The sequence below is a fragment of the Musa acuminata genome, unplaced genomic scaffold (assembly GCF_036884655.1).
Source record: "Musa acuminata AAA Group cultivar baxijiao unplaced genomic scaffold, Cavendish_Baxijiao_AAA HiC_scaffold_1139, whole genome shotgun sequence".
NCBI lineage: Eukaryota > Viridiplantae > Streptophyta > Magnoliopsida > Zingiberales > Musaceae > Musa > Musa acuminata.
Window position 1 is genome coordinate 340392 of NW_027021351.1, and position 18137 is coordinate 358528.

Genomic DNA, 18137 nt, shown 5'->3' on the forward strand with positions numbered 1-18137 from the left:
TTGAATGAGTTTCATGATGTTTATCTTGATTTCTTGACATTTATAACTTGAGATTTACCCTATATGAATTGAGATATTTTATCCTCGATGTTTCTTTTTGCTATCTACCATCCAAATGAATCATGACTTTTTGGAATTACAATTTTTATGATTCATACTGAATTGAGAGATATTATATATAAATCGAGATCCTTTATGTATTCTCTCGTGACACCTTTTTCTATAGGAATGTCTTTATCAATATCATGATCTTGAATTCTCGATATTGATACTTGAAAATTTTCTTTAAATCAAGATCTTGTTTTTGAACTCCTATGTTTCTTTTTTTTTATTTACTAAAAGGGAGATTTGTCAAGATAAATCATGTCATTTAGTATTCATGTCTTAATCCTTCGTGATCTTTGATATTTTATCTTTCGTGATATGATTTTTAATATAATTCATTGTATTCATGAAGTGTTTATCTCATCACCCAACTAATTTTTCTTGATATTCTTCATGTGATGATATGAACTTATACATGAAATACTCATGATATTATGTTGATATAAACAAATGAGAAGTTATGATCATGTATGGTAGGATGTAATATAATTTGATATTTTGATACCATCGTGATTTGAAATACTTATGATTTAGAATGATGCATGCAATACTATGATTTTTTTTTAATGAAATGATGTGAAAGTCAACAATTATCATTTTCTGAAATGATATCATATTACAATTAAGAATGATATTTTATCTTTGTCATGATTTAGAAATTGATATAAAAAGAAAAGAATTATAAAATTATATTCTTTCCTTCTTTTGACAATGACAAAGGGATAGAAAAGTTGCTAGTTTGCACATCATAAAGAGAAGCAAAAAGCTTTCTAATATAAGAAGATGCAAAACTTTGCCAACTTTATAAAATTTGCTAGCTTGTATGTTCCAAAATTATGTAAAACTTACTAAATTTGTTAGCTTACACAAGTCAAGAAAATGTAAAAACATGCTAACTTATTCATCTCAAAAGAAAAGCAAAGATTGCTAACTTGCATATTTCAAGAAGCAAAAGTTGCTTTCTTGAACATCTCAAAATTGCTACCTTGCACGTTCTAAAATGTTGTAAAATTCACTAGCTTGCATGATGTAGAACTTGCCATCTTGAACATCACCAAGAATTGCTATTTTGCAATCTCAAGAGAAGCAAAAGTGCTATCTTGCCTATCTTAAGAAGCAAAATTTGCACTTTGCACGTTGCAAAAGAAAGCAAGAATTGCTAGCATGGACACTTCAATAAGAGTCAAAAATGCTATCTTACGTTCTTTTTTGAAAACTTACTAGTTTAAACATTGCAAAGAAAAGCAAACATGCTAAACTCTACATATATCTAAAACTTGCTAACTTGCATAATGATAAAACTTGAGTATGTTTATTATGCAATGATTTGAAATTATGTCTAAACACTTGCTAGTTGCACTTATCCTTTTTGTTGATGACAAAGGGGGAGAAGTTATGATGACAATTATGCATGGAATGATGTATTGAATGATTTGATTATGTATGATTTTATGATAACGTATTACAAATATTAATGATTAAATTTGCTTTGACTTGAATTCAATTTGAATTCAAGAGTTCAATCAATATGACATATTGATAGGGGGAGTTAAGGTTAACTCCGTCATCAATTAGTTATCATCATCAAAAAGGAAGAGATTGTTCAATCTTAGATTTTGATGATAAAACCAATTGATAGTATTTATGATTTAATCTATGTTTTGAGTGACACAAGAAGCTTCGATCAGGGAGAGACAATTAAAGCAGGAAGAATCCTATTGGGTCGGAGAGAAATATATCAGAAGATTGGACGTCGAGCCGAAAGATCAGTCGACGTATCGATAGAAGGCCTCGAACCATGAGATCGGGCATTGGGCCAAAAAGAGTAGAAATTGTGCCAAGGAAATTGGAGTTATAGAGGTTAACTGGCCGATTGGGTAAAAGGTCACAAGAGAGGACGATATGCCGAAGAATCGGATGAGGCGTTGATAAACCAATGACATGTCGGATAACATTTGATTAGCTTAGTAATAATTGTTTAGATCGAAGTAAGCTTTAAGTGTGTAGGATTAACTACGATAGCAATCAAGATATAAAGCAAAATGAAGTCCCAAAGTTAAGAATAAGATTTCGTTGGAAGTTCGAGAGTTCATCGAAAGTCCGAACGTTCATCGAAAGTTCTACCAGAATTGACCAAAAAGTCCAGAAGCTTACCAAAGAAACTCATCGAAACTCGCCAAAAAGATCGTCATGAAATCCAGGAGCTTGCCGGGAGTCCGCTTGAACATTACCAAGAGATCGTCGAAAGTTCGCCAGAAAATCGTCGAAAGAAACTTAGACTTACGGACTTATTTAGCTTAGTAAATGTCATAAAATTCATAGTTAGCACATAATTGGGTTAGAATTGAGCCAACTTAATTAGGGCCAATGGGCCAAGTTTGGGCTATGTTGGGCCAAGTGAAAGGCCTAAACAATGACCCAATAGGTGGCACCATCGGTGGCACAATCTCTGAGACTATGTTAGGCAGTGGTATTACTAGATTGGGTGGTGGTACTGCCCAGTGGTAGTGTCAGGCGGTGGTACCACCAAGACATAATTTTCTAAGCGATGGTACCGCTAAGGCCTCGAAAACCGGGGAGACCTTTTTAGGCTCCAAGTTTGAATCCATTTGAGGAATCGATGGAGTAGATGTAGGTTATGACGACCGAACCACTATAAATTGGTTTGCATTTCATTTTGAGCAATTTACCTTTACTGCAAACTGATTTATCTTTTTATTGCTTTCACTATGCTTCCATACTCTTTCAATTTAATATCTTTATAAAATAGTTTTCGTCGAAATCAGATTTTTATCGAACGAAAAGATTTCAAACCGACATAATTTTTTCGCTACACTAATTCACCTCCCGCCCCGCCCCCCCCTTTTAGTGCCAACTCATTCCTAACAAATTTCGGTCTTAACAAATCCAACACTCTTTTTATCTTTTAATTCTATAGTAATTTGACTAGATCATATTGAGCTTTGTCAAGATTAAATTTTGATTGAGATGTAATAGATTGACGTTTTTATACTTTATTTAGATATTTTGCTTGTATATTTCTCCAAAAATTATCTTTACTTTTTGATGATGTGATAACTATGATGATGATATTGTTCTTCGATATTATAAGTAAAATTACTTTTTGATGACGTTGTAACTATGATGACGATGTTGTTCTTTCATATTTTAACTAAAATTATGCATATGTTTTGTGCAATCATTATTATTGATATTAAATAAAAATTTTGATGTTTTAACTAATGGTATGCATATGATTTTTGTAATGATTAATATTAAAAGTCACTAATATTTGTGATTAAAATTATTTCAAATTGAATTCAAAGACTAACACTGAAAGGTTATTATTTTTTGAATTCAAGTTCATTATATTTCAAAATAACATATAGGTAGAGAGAGCTTGGTTAAAACTCTGTCATCAATTAGTTGTCATTATAAAAAAGAGGGATATTATTGAATCTCATATTTTAATAATGAAATCAATTAATAAGTTTATGGACTAATATGTTTTTAAGATAAATGATACAGGAAATGCATCGATCAAGGACTTGAACCATCAAAAGATAAATTATCTAAGTAGGAGAATTAGACATTGTGTCGGAAAAAGTATCATGTCAGAAATTAGATGTCGAGCTAGAGGATTGGTTGACATATCGAAGACTGAACTTTGTACTATAAGTTTGGGCATCGTGCCGGAAGGATCGGGTATTGCGCCAAAAGATCGGATATCACGGGAAAGTTGAGATGCTGATGGATCGAGCGATATGCCGAAGGAAAGGACGATGTGTCGGAGGTTCGAACGAAGTGTTAAAAGATTTGACGACACGTCAGAATGGCATACAACATATTGAAAAGCTTCATAATTTTACCGAATATGTGGTTGGATTGTTAAAGTTTTGATTGAGGTCTTCCTGAGTTAAATTGAGTTGATATTAGGTCAAAACCATGCCAACCTATCGAGAAAGTCAGTAGGCTTGGACCCAGGCTAAATTGGGCCTGTTAGAAGGTCAAAACAATAGCCTTGAGCAAGCCTAGGCAGCAGGCCTAAGCGGTGGTACCGCTTAAGTTAGCTGACAAGCATAAATAATGCTTGTCAACACTATTGCCTGTGGTACCACATAGGGTGGTGGTGGTACTACCCAGAATTCAAAAAACTTCAATGATGATATCACCTAAAAGTCTGAAAATTGTGGCATCATAAGTTACAACGGTAGTACCGCTAGTTGTCAATGGTAGTACCACCCGTACCTTGAAATTTTTGAGGATATAGAATTTTTGGCTCTATTTTGAAGCCTTTTGGGGCTTATAAATACCCTATTGAGATTTGGTTGATGGAGAATTAAATTTTGAGTTTGTGATGGGTTGTAGCTCTCTTTTTTAACATTATTTGAGTTTTTTCCTCCTTCTTGAGTTTAGAGGTGATTCTAAGTTATAGGAGGTAAGATATATTATAAAAAAGTAAGTGTGGAGATTCTCTCCTAAGCCTGTTAAAAGTAGAAAAGTTATAATAATGGTAGTTGATCTTCCCTTGTTAGAAAGAAGATCGGTAGTGAAAGCCAATGGTTTCGAGGGAAGAGAAATCGAGAGTAGACATAAGTCGGGGAGACCGAACCATTATAAATCGATTTGCATTCCTTTTCTTGCTTTTGATTTGATTTTGCTTACTCATTTACTTTACTCATAACCCTTACTTATATTTTTTGTTAATTATATTTTTGATATGAATTTATCGATCAAACTTTAAAATCGGATAAAAAATTACTATAGCACTAATTCACCCCATCTTAATATCATTAAGATCCTAATACTGATTAAGTAGGAAAAGCAAGCATGTGCGAACCTATGTCAGCTTAGATATGGTCGATGACCTATGGACATTTTTATATGTATAAAATTTTTTTTGCTTAAATATATTAATTATAGATATGTGTCACAATCACTATCATTTTGTTTAGTAAGTTAGCATATTTTACTTTTAAGATTATTTATTTTTTTTAATACCTATTGATAGTGGTAATTAAATTGAAATATGATATCATATTTTAATCATGCATATAGAATATACGTGGAACTAGGAGTAGGATATTACACCCTTTTATCTTCTCCACCACTTACTCGTCTTCTCCCCTCAACCCCACCCTCCGCCCTCCCCTACCTCCACCTCCTCCTCATATATTCAATTACTATGTAAAATCATATCATTTTATTTAATAAATTAATATATTTTACTTTTAAGATTACCTAATTTGTACTATACTCATACTAATAACAGTAATTAAATTGAAAAATGATATCCTACTTTAATCATGAATGTATGAAGCTAAGAGTAAGGTGTTATATTATAAATAGTAAAAAAGATATGTAGTAAATTTTAAATAAAATCTAAAATTTTAGTTTACCATTTATACCCTTCAAAATATTATAGGTATATCCTCATATATTTGTAATTTTAATATTTTCTAAATTTAATTACAAAATTGGAGTTAAACTATCAATAAAAATGATAAGTGAAATCACTATATATTTTATTTTAAAAAAAAAATAATTTATTGACAATTTTGATTAGTAATAGTTTACCTAAGTTTATCCAAAGTAAGCTATATATATATATATATATATATATATATATATATATATAGTCTTGGGGTAATTAATAAAGAATATGACTGTGTGAGGGGCTAAAATAAAAATTGCATCGTGTATTCCTCCTCTGCTTCGTGCTCATTAAGAAAGAATATGACGAGCTCGGCCGCCGCCCATGGTGATGAAAACCTCGATCAGGCCCTGAATCGCCTCCCATGGTAATGATCGGCACCCGCATCGTCCTTTGGATTCATCTTTCTTCTCTTTTCTTCGCTCAATCTTGGTTAAATTTGGGGGTTTTGTGGCGGATCTTTGACGCCGATGCCGTGCTTACCCTCTCCCGCAGTCGGCGCTGTTCAATTTCCACTCGTTCCTGACGGTGGTGCTGCTGGTGATCTGCACCTGCACCTACATCAAGATGCAGTTCCCTGCCATCCTCGAGAGGAAGACCGGGTAAATATGGATCTACTTATTCTTCTTTCTCGATTCTAGGGTTTCTCATGGGAACCTGTGCGTTGTAACAACTTAATGATTTGCGGGTAACAAGCGATGGAAAATGCGAAAGAGGGTCTTTTTGTTAGCACTAGAAGCAATTAAGCAGCTTTAATCAGGTAGAATGATGGAGAGGTTGTGGGAATGGAAAATCTAAGCAGGTTAGTGGTGAGGAGAAGGGAAACGCAAAGGGGATTTATTGGGACAATGCAAAAGGACGGTGGAAAAAGGCCTCTTTTCTTCCTCCTGTAGCATGGATGGAGTGATTGTTACTGACTGGTTTCTGGACATATTAGAATGTTGTCTGATAAAATAGAACAAAATGGAGGAACGTGAGGACTCTTAAATACATTAATAAAACTGTATTATTTTTAAGACACACTTACGCATACAAGGAACAAAAAGCATAAGAAAGAACTTGAATAATAGGCTTCTAAGTATCTGAGAACTTTAATTATGTGCCTCCCAGCTATCTTAATGGCAAATGAGCAAGCTGCATGACATTGAGTTATATGGCTTCTGGCCTTCTTTGCTTTTCAAAGAAAGGATCTTCATGAAAAATTTGAAGAGCAAATTGTTTTTGTCAAATGGTAACCATGGTGATGGTTATGAAATTTCTGTTGAAGAACAAAATAATCTTGACAAAAGTCGGATTAAGACAAATTTAGAAACTTGACTGGCAGAAAGTCGACAGCCTGCTTTCTGTTGATTTTGTGGACGATGACCAGCTAACAATTTAATTTTAGGTGTTGTTTGAGAGCATTTTCAAGTTTCGTACAGCAATATAGGTGCTTTGTATGGATAGTAAATCACCTATCGGTTTGCGTAACTGTTAAGAGTGCTGTTTCCCATAACTGCTTATGTTTACATCGGTTTCATTGTCTGCTATTAAACAATGTAGCTCTTCTTCCAAACATACTCTTGTATTGTTTTAATGGATGAAGAATTTGAAACACACATAGGTAATGTTCAAGATACAAATTTGTAACTCTTATAAATTATTTGGTGATGATATGAAAAATTATCTATCTCATTATATAATTGAGTACTGTTTCATATTAGAACTTCAATTTTGGCAGGTTTCGTGGCTTCTTCTGGAAGGCAGCTAGAATAGGTACATTATTTATATGTTTAACTCGCTAGGAGTGGATCATTGGAAACTTGGCCATTAGTTTTTTATACTTCTTTTATTGTATTGTAAATTTCTTACTGATAATATAGGTTGTAGAATATGAATACTGCATATATCAGCAGTAAACTATACTATATTTAGAGACTCAAACCCAAAATTCATGAAATAAAGATTTTTAAATAAAAATAACAAACTTTACTATGGAATGTGATTGTTTGTGATGGAGTTGATTGTCATAATGCTGCATTTTGCATATTCCACATGATAGTAACTTAGAATGAATTCTGAATGTTTGGTTTATAATTTCTACTGGGATTTGAAAAGAGTCATTAAGAGGTTAAAGTATTTACTCGAAGCAGAATTTAAACCTAAGCTTCAGCTGTCTTAACTAGAATGACAGTCCTACATATGCTGTTTGCTGACAACTTGAGATATTTAAGATATTTTGGTATTTTCAGTATAGTTGAGATTAATCTAAAAGGATAGAACTAAATTTTCTCATAGGACTGAGGTCATTGCAAACAAATGCATGCCCTTCACTGTAACCAACAACATTGAAGAATGTTTCACATGTGAAAGTATAGGAAATTATTTGAACTAGCAAAGAACTTAATATAAAAAGAGTAGACAAGCAATCTTAGTTAGAAAACACAGCATTGTGATTTTCTAAATTAGCTGATATATGAAGTTTTTTCTTAATCAAGGTCATCACTGATTTATGAACATCATGAATTTTGTCATACTTGGAGTAAATGATTAAATGGTTCTCATTTGCTTTTAGATATTTTGGTTGCCTAGAATTCTTTCTTAGTCTCTTGAGCTTTTGAAGCATAACCATGCTATAAAAACTTGAGCATCTTCAAGCTATTTTATATATGCAACAATAAATCATAAAGACCCAACTATTTGGGGTCAGCTACATGGATATGGAACATTTGACGAGGCAAAATCTCTGGTTAGATAAAAGAGCATTTAAATCTTTTTTTCTATCTAGCAAAGTCTACCTACTATCTACTAGCTGCCATATGAATTACTGGATGCATAGGCAATTTCGTAGACCTTTTAGATGCCTAGAATTCTTTCTTGGTGTCTTGAGTTATTGAACCAGATGCATCTTCCAAAAACCCATTTTAGCCTCTCCAAGCTACTATATCCATGCAACAATAAGCCATAATGACCCAACTAATTGGAATTGACTACATGGTTCTATTTACCAGTTGAAGTCTCTCATTAACTTAAATAGCATTCAAATCTTTCCTTCTGTCTTAGTAAAGTCTTGTTTATGCCTCCCTTTATCCGTCTTCCCACAATTAGCTACCATGCCTATGCATCATTATTACTGGTTGTGTAGGCAACTTTTCCTTTGTCAATCATCTTTTTCTCTTTGTTTTTTTCCAGACACTGTAGGAACTTGCTGAAGTTTGTGTATTCATCTGACAACCATCTCAATTTTAATCAGGTGAACGCCTAAGCCCCTGGGTAGCCTTTGGATGCTTTGCAATGGGTATTTCTATAATTATTTTCTGAAGAATTGGAGGTGGATTTGATATTTCAGTATCTTGTGAAACCTTAAGCTGGCATCAGTTTCTTTTACATGTGTAATATACCATTCGCTTGCAGTGTTGGATGATATATTTTTTGTCCATGGAGAGTGCCATGACTTTCCTTTTTTTATATTGTCTCATATGTTAAAAGAATCTTAGTTCATCTTATTTTAACCTTTAGTTTATGGGCTAATTATATATTATCCTTTGTCGCCGTACATCTTTAGTATTCCGGTTCTTATGTTTAAAAAATTTATATTAAAATTTATATAATTATGAAAGTAAAATATTTAATCACATTTACCCTAATATCATCAGTCTTATTGACGAAGGATATAACATATGATAATATATGCATGAATGACACGAAAACGATAGTTAAAAAATAATTTTAATGATAGTGGCGGACAATGGTATCGTAGGTGATTATTGTGGTAGTGGTTGGTGATAACGACACAATGGTATACCTTATCGATGTCGATTCGAATATTGATAGTGAGATTTGTGTCAATGTCATACCGCTTTGTCTCCTCTTCCTCGTTTGACGACATTCATGCATATATTGTTTAATCCTAATTTTTTTATCTAGAGATCAGATCGAAACACTAAAAAGATATTATTTAATCCTAAATGTTTTATCCTAAATATATTGTTTAATCCTCCTCTTCGGCGTCATTCACTTTCATAACTATTAAGATTTTAATATAAATTTTTTCATTCACTTTCATAACTATTAAGATTTTAATATAAATTTTTTTATCTAGAGATCGAAATGCTAAAGAGATCTAACTATATGATGTAATCTATAATTAATCCTCGATTTATATATATGATATCTCAAGAGTGTCTCAAAATTTGATAATCCAAATATGGATATGGGACATTGTTTCATGAATGTCAACTTTTTAGATCCCTAACTACCACTATACATCTTGACTAGCCAAAATTCTACTAGCATTTTAAATCTATCTTGGAATTGCAATAAAATAAATCTTCAAAAAGATTCATTACCTAGCTTACGATATGTATCCGATTCATCCTGAAACTTCAAAAAGATTCATATCTGATGCGGTTTACGATCTATCTAATTCAAAAAGATTCACAAGCAATGAAAAAGACTCGACTACACGTGATGAGATATTGTTCATAAATTGGTACGAGTTAAGCAATCAAAAGGGCCGACAACAACTACACTAAATATTCTGAGTAAAATCTAATATGACAGGAAAAAGATAAAAGATGAAAGTCAAAAAGTGCAACGGTATGAATATGTGGACAAAGTCATGTTACCGAAGATTTCTGACACTCGAAAGTTAGCTTCAAAGGTAATTTTATATTCTTCCGACAAACTTTCTAGAGGCGATGCGTCTGTAATTGGCATTCGATCATCTTTTCTTCTTTCCTCCCTTTCCGGATTTTGAAGGTCCTACTGTTGCAGTAGAAGTGTTCGCAGGCTCCTGCTTTTTAGTCCTTCCATGGTGCTTCGGAATTAACTCCGCTACCCTCAGCATCAGTTGCTTTTCTGTAGTTCATCAACAACTGGTAAGTGCATTGACAAGAAACAAGAAGAAAATAGGAAAAAAGATAGGTTGGATGGTCCTTAATGAAAATCCACTAAGCGGTGGCGAGGGAACAGAATGCAAAGTTCTCATATGTAAAATAATATTTGTTGGATAGACTGAAAATTGAATAATCTCATTCTAGAGGACCCTGAAAAATAAAAAGTGTTCATTAACTGGCCACAGGAGCGCAACTCTTCTTTTTGATGGCTGGCAGGTAATCTCAGAATTTCTAAGTTAAATTTGAATGGTTGCAGAATAAATTATGAGTAGTAGTGAGATAAATTTAAGATCAATAAGTAGCAGTAAAGATTAATAATGAAGAAAGGAATGATGAAGACATTATCCACATTGGAGCAGTTAAAACGAAGAGAACATCAAAATTTCTGTTTGATTGTGGCATGGCCCTCAAATTAATATAATTCATGCCTCATAGACCAGAGTGTCAAACACTCATGAAAAATCATGTAAAAAAAATGTTAGTGTGACCAAGATGAAAATATCATGTAATGCTTGTGAGAAAGTATGAAAAAGATGTTTTTATTTGTAAGCAACCAGGTATAGTCCCAGTAGAAAACAAAATGATGAAATAAACATGTTAAAAAAAAGATCAAATGAGTTGAGAACATCAGACTAAAATATACTACAGATCCATTTGGAGCAAACAGAGGTTTCAGGGAGAACTAGGAAAGCTGAAATATATTCAGAACTTTTATTGAATTTTAATCTTGTTAAAGGCTACCATGTTGGACACCACAAATTTAAGCATAAAAAACACTCTATACATGGTGCACTGTTGTAATTGTAGGCGCAGAACACTGCATTGTCTGGCCACTATGAAGACCATCATTGCCACTTTTTACTAGGAAAAAAGTGCAAGAAGATACGAGTGAACTCCAACACAACCATCCTCTCCAGTTTTTAGAATGGAGCAAAATTCAACTAGAAGAGTGAACTGAATCACATAAGATCCTTGAACCTAATACTATAAATTAAAAGACCACAGCACATGAGAATTAGTTTTGTGGCTCATAATGGTTGTGGCACGAATACATCACATACCGGAAGAAATCAATTATGCAGCCATGCTGCATAAACTTCTGAATTTACAATATTACATGAGAATCAATGAGGTTCGAATTCACTAGTAATAATGATAACAATACTTAGTTTTCCTGGCTTGCTCTAGAAAGAAACTGAAAGAAGAAGAATACCACTTAAATAATCAAGTCCTCATCTACTTAAAACCTTAGCGTGAAACTCTAGCACTTTGGCACACAAAAAATAATCTTAGTTTTCCTTCTTACTTACAAAATGAATGATGAATTTGTTCACTGGCAAATTACCAGCAAAAATATTCAGCAAAACCTACATTCACAATGTATTCTACAAAACTTTCCTTCTTTTGTTGTACCAACAAGAATAGGTCCTTAGAAATACCTTATTATTATTTCCAAAGTCATAAAGAAGAAATCTGACAAGTATCTGAAGTCTAAAGCATCATAATGTTCTTTGGTACATCAGCTTAACATTGGCCATCAACTGTACCACATGGTTGGCACTTTTGGCTCTGAAATAACTTTATATACAAATGTTCCTGTTTACCTAGTAATAGAAAACATAGTTATACAACATGGAGAAAAATCCAGATATCGAGATCCCTTACTTGAACCAATGTCGGTGTTACAGAGAGACCCATCTTCTCTTTTCAGCAGGACTCTGACCCTCCCTCTCTGCATGAAGTCCCGAGAATATGCCTTGTCTAACTGCAGAGGTTTAAAGGCATACATCTACGAGTCAACAAATTATGAACCGAGGAAGGAGAAAAGTGCCGTGGGTTGACGCACCTCGATGGCAAATGGAATCTTGAGATAACTGCAGCAGTCACCGATCTCAATGCAAGTGGGATTCTCGCATGCCTTCGTCGCACCGACCCTGCGGCCCTCGGTGACCGTCTTCTTTGAGTTGATGTACACCGGGTATATCACATTCCATTTCTTTATATTGGGTACTTCGATCTGCATCCTCGATTCCACCAGCAACGATCTGAGAGGTCACATGGAACAGAAATCAATCCTAATCGGACAACAAATTCAACTTTGGATCAGTTCGAAATCCAGTCTTTATACGGAATCAAATCAAATTAGCTAAGGATCCAAACAGCGATCATCATCGAGTCCCAGATGAGCAGATCGATCGATGATGAAAGGGGGGTGGTGATCCTTTGGGGGTAGAAACATCGATGTTAGGGCTTAAAGAGAGGATCAAGGAAGAAGAAGTTCACCGAGATCTTACCAACAGAGGGAGGAGGAGGAATCGCTGCGGGCGGCGACGGAGTTCGTACGCGATGAAGAGGGGGGAACCCGTCGTTCCCTCTCCGATTAAACTGATATCGTGTTGCGATTTCGGATCCGGATTCGTTAGATCCGAACCTGACCCGCTTGGTCGCTTCACGCCACTCGCTTCCCTCGGGTAGAGAATCCGCCTCCGAGCACTATCAGCAAATAAATGAGATATCTGAATAATACAAAGAAAATAACGGAAAAATAAAGCTATGGTAATCTCCTTTTTATTTAGATCTTATATCTGATTCCAATAATATTATTTGAATTTATATTATAGGATGATCCGATCCGATCCGAACTAAACCCGATAATAGAGGGAGGAGGCATGGTTGAAAGGTGAGATGAACCCCACTAATATTTCTTATTAAAAGGGATAATATCAGTAAAAAAAATAAACGACTAGAGCCGGCGCGGATCATCAGACTCGGCTCTGAGCTGATCCGGCTAGCCCAGCGGCGCAAGCCGGCCCAGCGAGCTCTGGCCCAATCCAATTGTGATCTATTAATCACGTTGACCAACACAATTTACTGACCATCTCGATCGAAGATAACGCCACATCTAACGCCCGTAATTATGATGGAAGATACGAGTATTAACCTGCGGAGATTATAATAGCAATAGCTGTCCTTAGAGAGCGGCCGGCAACAAAGTAACGTTTAATCTCCATCATTTGGCCTCCTCCGTCGCTACTCGACAAGCGAAAGCATCTCTTCGCGTCTCTACTTAACCCCTCCTCGCCTCGGCGAACGCCCGCCCACCTGCGCTCCGCCCTTCGATTCCCTCGCCATGGAGGACGACGTTTCAGGCCATCACCGCGTTCCAGTTTACTCGTCGGCCACCGAGGTAGACGAACTGAAACCTCTTTCCTTCGAGTTTCAGCTTCTATCGGCATCGTTTCTGTCTGAATTGAAAGCCTACGGAAACCTAATCGCAGAAAGTTCCCTCTTTTATTCGAGTGAGTTGTTGATCGAACTGATTGTTAGGTTGTGGAGAAGCTGAAGGAGAAATGGAGCAGCGTGAAGAAGCAACCGTACCCGGCGATGTATTCCAGCGTCTTCGGGGGGATAATTCTTGATCCGACCGTGATGGTGATCCCCATCGACGATCACATGGTTCATAGAGGGCATGGCGTGTTCGATACCGCCATGCTTATGGATGGGTGGGCACAAATTTTACTTATGTTGCTCTCTTTGCAAATGGTTTCATACAAAGTTCAGCTTGTAGTCTAGAATGAGTTGTTTCAGCTGGTTTATATTTTGCATTCGGTGGTTAGTTTCCTTGTTGAAATCTGATTGAAAGACCATGGTTTTGGATTTCCTAGGATACTTGTTAGTCACTGTTATATAAGTTTGATTCACTATTTGTTTCTACATAGCATCCGGATCTCACACATGCTATCCAAGAACCAAATTTCTACATTGTTTACTACCCATCATTTTTCCTTTCTGTTATAATTATTTGAGTTAACCACTCATTGTTAGCTCTGATTATTCTGGATATGCATGTGAATTTACCTTTTTCATGGAGTTGCAATAGAAGGATTTGACTTGCGGAGGTAAATGACTTACAGCTATCTGACATAGGTGGGTCTTAAACCATTATTGTTGCAAAGAAGATATCTAATCAGGTATAAGGAAATGAGAAGCATTTGCTTTTATAAAGAAAACAGAGGTAGTGGTAAATCGAATTCAGAGTTTAGGGTCTGCAAATTGCAAAATATGGTTGACCGAAACATTGTTTAGTTTACTTCTCATTTGAATAAAATGCACAGCACAAAAAAGGATGTAAAATAGGGTTGGCTGGTTTGAACATGATTTTTTCCTCGTCCAAAATGTAATTGCTTATGTGACTCTGAGTGTACATATACAGGTATCTGTATGAACTGGATGCCCACTTGGACCGATTCTTGAGGTCTGCGTCGAAAGCAAAGATCACTTCCCCCTTCCCTCGCGAAATTTTGCGTAGCATACTTATCCAAATGACTGCAGCATCCAAGTGCAAAAGGGGCTCAATTAGATACTGGCTGAGTGCAGGTCCCGGGAATTTCTTGTTATCACCAGCAGGCTGTCCAGAGGCCGCCTTCTATGCGGTAGTTATTGATGTTGACTATTCTCAATGCAAGGAAGGTGTCAAAGTTATTACATCCACCATACCAATGAAGCCTCCTCTATTTGCTACTATGAAGAATGTGAACTATATCCAAAACGTTCTTTCGGTAATGGAAGCAGAAGAGAAGGGTGCCTTTGCCTCGATCTGGGTTGACGACCAGGGTTATATTGCAGAGGGCCCTAATGTTAATGTTGCATTTATAAGCAAGGGCAAGGAATTGCTGCTTCCACCATTCGATAAGATACTTAGTGGCTGCACCGTTAAGAGGCTTGTGGCGCTAGCACCCAAGTTAATCGAGAAAGGTCTCCTGAAAGCCATCAGGACTGCTCATATGACAATAGATCAAGCTAAAGATTCAGATGAAATGATGTTTGTTGGGAGTGGGCTGCCCGTAATGCCTATAGTGCAGTGGGATGATCAACTAATTGGAGATGGTAGTAATTATTCTTTCGTTGCAGATAATACTAAATTCTTGGTTGCGACTCTCTTATGTAGTTATGTTTTCATGTTTATGTCAGGAAAAGTTGGGGAAGTGACGCTCGCTCTCTCTGATCTGCTCTGGGAGGATATGATTGCGGGTCCAGAAAGGATTCAAGTTCCCTATAATTAAACTGTTTGCGTATCTGATTGGACTGATTTACTCTTCATGAATCTACAATTTGTAGCTTTTATCATTTCTAGAATGTATGCTGAACAATTTCGTGCTGGCAATAGTGAAGCTACTCCTGAATTGTCTTTGTTCAGCTTGTTTTTCTTTTAAATGAGTCCAATTCAAGATCATAATATATTTTTCCTCCATTCTCTCAACCATTCCTTCTTGTGCAGCTGTTGCATGTTGTTATGGCATTCGAAGAGCTTAAATTTGTTGTCCAACTTAGACATTGTTATCCAGCAAGAGATATGGACAAAGACAACATAAATGCATGTATATAGCAGCAGCAGACTATTTGCTCCGACTGTTTTGTGATTTCTTGTTACTAATGTATTCTTTTATGATGGAGTTGTTGACTTCAACACATATAGAAAGTTGAGCTTTGACTTGCCTTGTCTTGTGACTAACCCCATCACAAAAAAAAAAAGAAAAAACAAAAGGAGCTAATGGAGCAGATTTGCCAAATATCTCCAGTATTGAAGAGGACTTATCGGGGACCGGTCTCTTTAGAACTTAGGGTTTCTTTCTCTAAATTGTTGTTCAAAGAGTACTAAGAAGATTCATTTATTGCTTATCAAAAATAAATAAATACATGATTATTTACAGGGCTTCTAAACCCTAACTCCTAATATGACTCATACTTTTAACCAACTCCTAATAAGACTCCTACTCTAAGAAGCAACCTCTCAACTAACCCTAACCCTAGTCGGTCTCTTCACCTTTTTAATAGAAGTCGACTAGATAGGTTTTACATGAATGCTCCTTTCAATAAAATTCAATTAAAACTCTCCTAGCATGTATGGCTAGAGTCGTAGGAAGACCCAATCTCCTACTGAAAATCCTCCTTCTCTTTTGTGTTGATCATATTACTGTTTCATCCTTGCTTAGGTTGTAGTAATATTATCTTTTAGTAACTTCAGCATTTTGTCTCTAGTTCCTTGTCTACTTGTTCTACTTTAGAGGTGCCCAATACATATTTTAGGATCACAAGGGAGGTCGACCATACATAGCCTCATAGGGAGTTCATTTTGTGGATGAATGATAAGTTGTATTATACCACCACTCGGCCCAGGGAAGCCACTTTGTCCACTCTTTTGGCCAGTCATTAGTGAAGCATCTGAGGTATGTCTCCAAGCACCTATTCACCACTTTAGTCTAACCGTTGATTTGTGGGTAATATGTCGTACTCATTTTCAATTTAGTATTCTGTATCTAGAATAATTCTATCTAAAATATGCTTATGAAGACCCTATCACAATCACTTACAATAGATCTCGGCATCCCATGCAATTTTACAATATTCTCTTTCTCCTTTTTGTAAGTTATTTCATAATCATATGCAAGAAGCATTATTACCCGTTTTTGTTACTCGGGGGAAGATATCTTCTACTCCAAGAAATATTTTAGGCTTTTATGGTTGGTCTTGATTTGAAAGCGTCGCCCGATCAAGTACATTCTCCATTTGGCCACTGCATGCACAATCGCGAGCATCTCCTTGTCATAAATAGTCATCTTGAGATGAGAAGGAGATAATGCCTTGCTAGTATAAGCAAGAGGGCAGCCATCTTGCATTAGTACAGCACTAATTCTGACTTCGGAGGCATAGGCTTCAATAACAAAGGTCTTGCCGAATTCAGGTAACGTTAGTACGGGTGTTGTCATCATTGCAACTATTAGAAAGCATCTTTTTTCAACAAGGAAATAAGGGGTGCACTGATCTTTCTATAGATTTTCACGAACTTGTGGTACTAGCTTGTTAAACCTAGAAAGTCGCATAGCGATTTTATATTCCTCGGGATCGGTCAGATATGCATTACTTTAATTTTGGAGAGGTCCACCGCCACACCTTCCTCTGATATAATATGCTCAAGATATTCCACCTTCTGTTGAAGAAAGATGCACTTTGATTTTTTGACCAAAAAAATATGTTCTCGTAAAATCGTCAAAATAAGTCGTAAGTGCTGAAAATGACTTTCAAGAGAATGACTGTAAATAAGAATATCGTCAAAGAAAACTAGTACAAACTTACGAATATAATTTCAGAAAATATCATTCAGAAAATATGGTCAGAAGATAATTATTAGTGCTCCCGATGTCAATAAGAATGGTGATAGGTTGTTGCTTCAGAAGTCCTCCCACTTTCATTGTTTGCGGGTTCACGTAACCAGCAAGGGCATGCATTGTAATATTGATCGGCAACTGTTCTTCATCTGTAACCTCTTCCTTATGCTCCTGGACCTCCTCCATGTCTTCAAGAGGCTCGTCGCAATGCCAACAAAGACCCTTTGCTGATCGGTTACGTAGTTCTTCTCTTATCAATTTTTTTGGCAGCGAAGGATGGCTGGGAGCAGAAGGAGGTCTATATGCTACGGGCCTAGGAGAGGTTCTTATCCTCCGAGCATCTTGGTTGAGACGTTCTTCTTGTATTCGGGCGAAAGAAATCACGGTTGTCACGGTACGGGGCTACCGCACCTTAACCTCCCCTTTTATCTTTGGCTTGAGTCCTTCGATGAATGGTCCTAACAATTGACGATCAGTTCAATCATGAGCAAGGTAGGATAACTTCTCAAACCTGATTTTGTACTCTTGATTCATAGAGGTTTGTCGAATCTTTGC

General features: G+C 35.9%; 3 protein-coding genes across 4 annotated transcripts; 2 read left to right on the top strand and 1 right to left on the bottom strand.

Moving 5' to 3' along the window:
* Positions 1-5762: 5762 nt before the first annotated feature.
* Positions 5763-8986, top strand: LOC135671443 (uncharacterized). 2 transcript variants are annotated; one of them, XM_065179572.1, is made up of 4 exons: positions 5763-5906; positions 6035-6141; positions 7260-7294; positions 8711-8986. In XM_065179572.1, exons 1-4 carry the CDS (start codon positions 5904-5906, stop codon positions 8728-8730), a joined length of 165 nt encoding a protein of 54 aa, XP_065035644.1. In that variant the 5' UTR covers positions 5763-5903; the 3' UTR covers positions 8731-8986. The 2 variants fall into 2 exon arrangements, with proteins under 2 accessions (XP_065035644.1, XP_065035643.1); XM_065179571.1 differs by having other exon boundaries at positions 8772-8986.
* A 994-nt stretch (positions 8987-9980) lies between these two features.
* On the bottom strand, positions 9981-12866 carry LOC135671380 (signal recognition particle 19 kDa protein-like). Its single transcript, XM_065179458.1, has 4 exons — positions 12711-12866; positions 12263-12461; positions 12082-12181; positions 9981-10378 (listed from the first exon to the last, which is right to left on the bottom strand). Exons 2-4 carry the CDS (start codon positions 12437-12439, stop codon positions 10242-10244), a joined length of 414 nt encoding a protein of 137 aa, XP_065035530.1. The 5' UTR covers positions 12440-12461; positions 12711-12866; the 3' UTR covers positions 9981-10241.
* Positions 12867-13388: 522 nt separating this feature from the next.
* LOC135671379 (D-amino-acid transaminase, chloroplastic-like) lies at positions 13389-15612 on the top strand. Its single transcript, XM_065179457.1, has 4 exons — positions 13389-13603; positions 13744-13919; positions 14630-15303; positions 15388-15612. The coding sequence occupies exons 1-4, from the start codon at positions 13547-13549 to the stop codon at positions 15477-15479; spliced, it is 999 nt and encodes a 332-aa protein (XP_065035529.1). The 5' UTR covers positions 13389-13546; the 3' UTR covers positions 15480-15612.
* The last annotated feature ends 2525 nt before the right edge of the window (positions 15613-18137 follow it).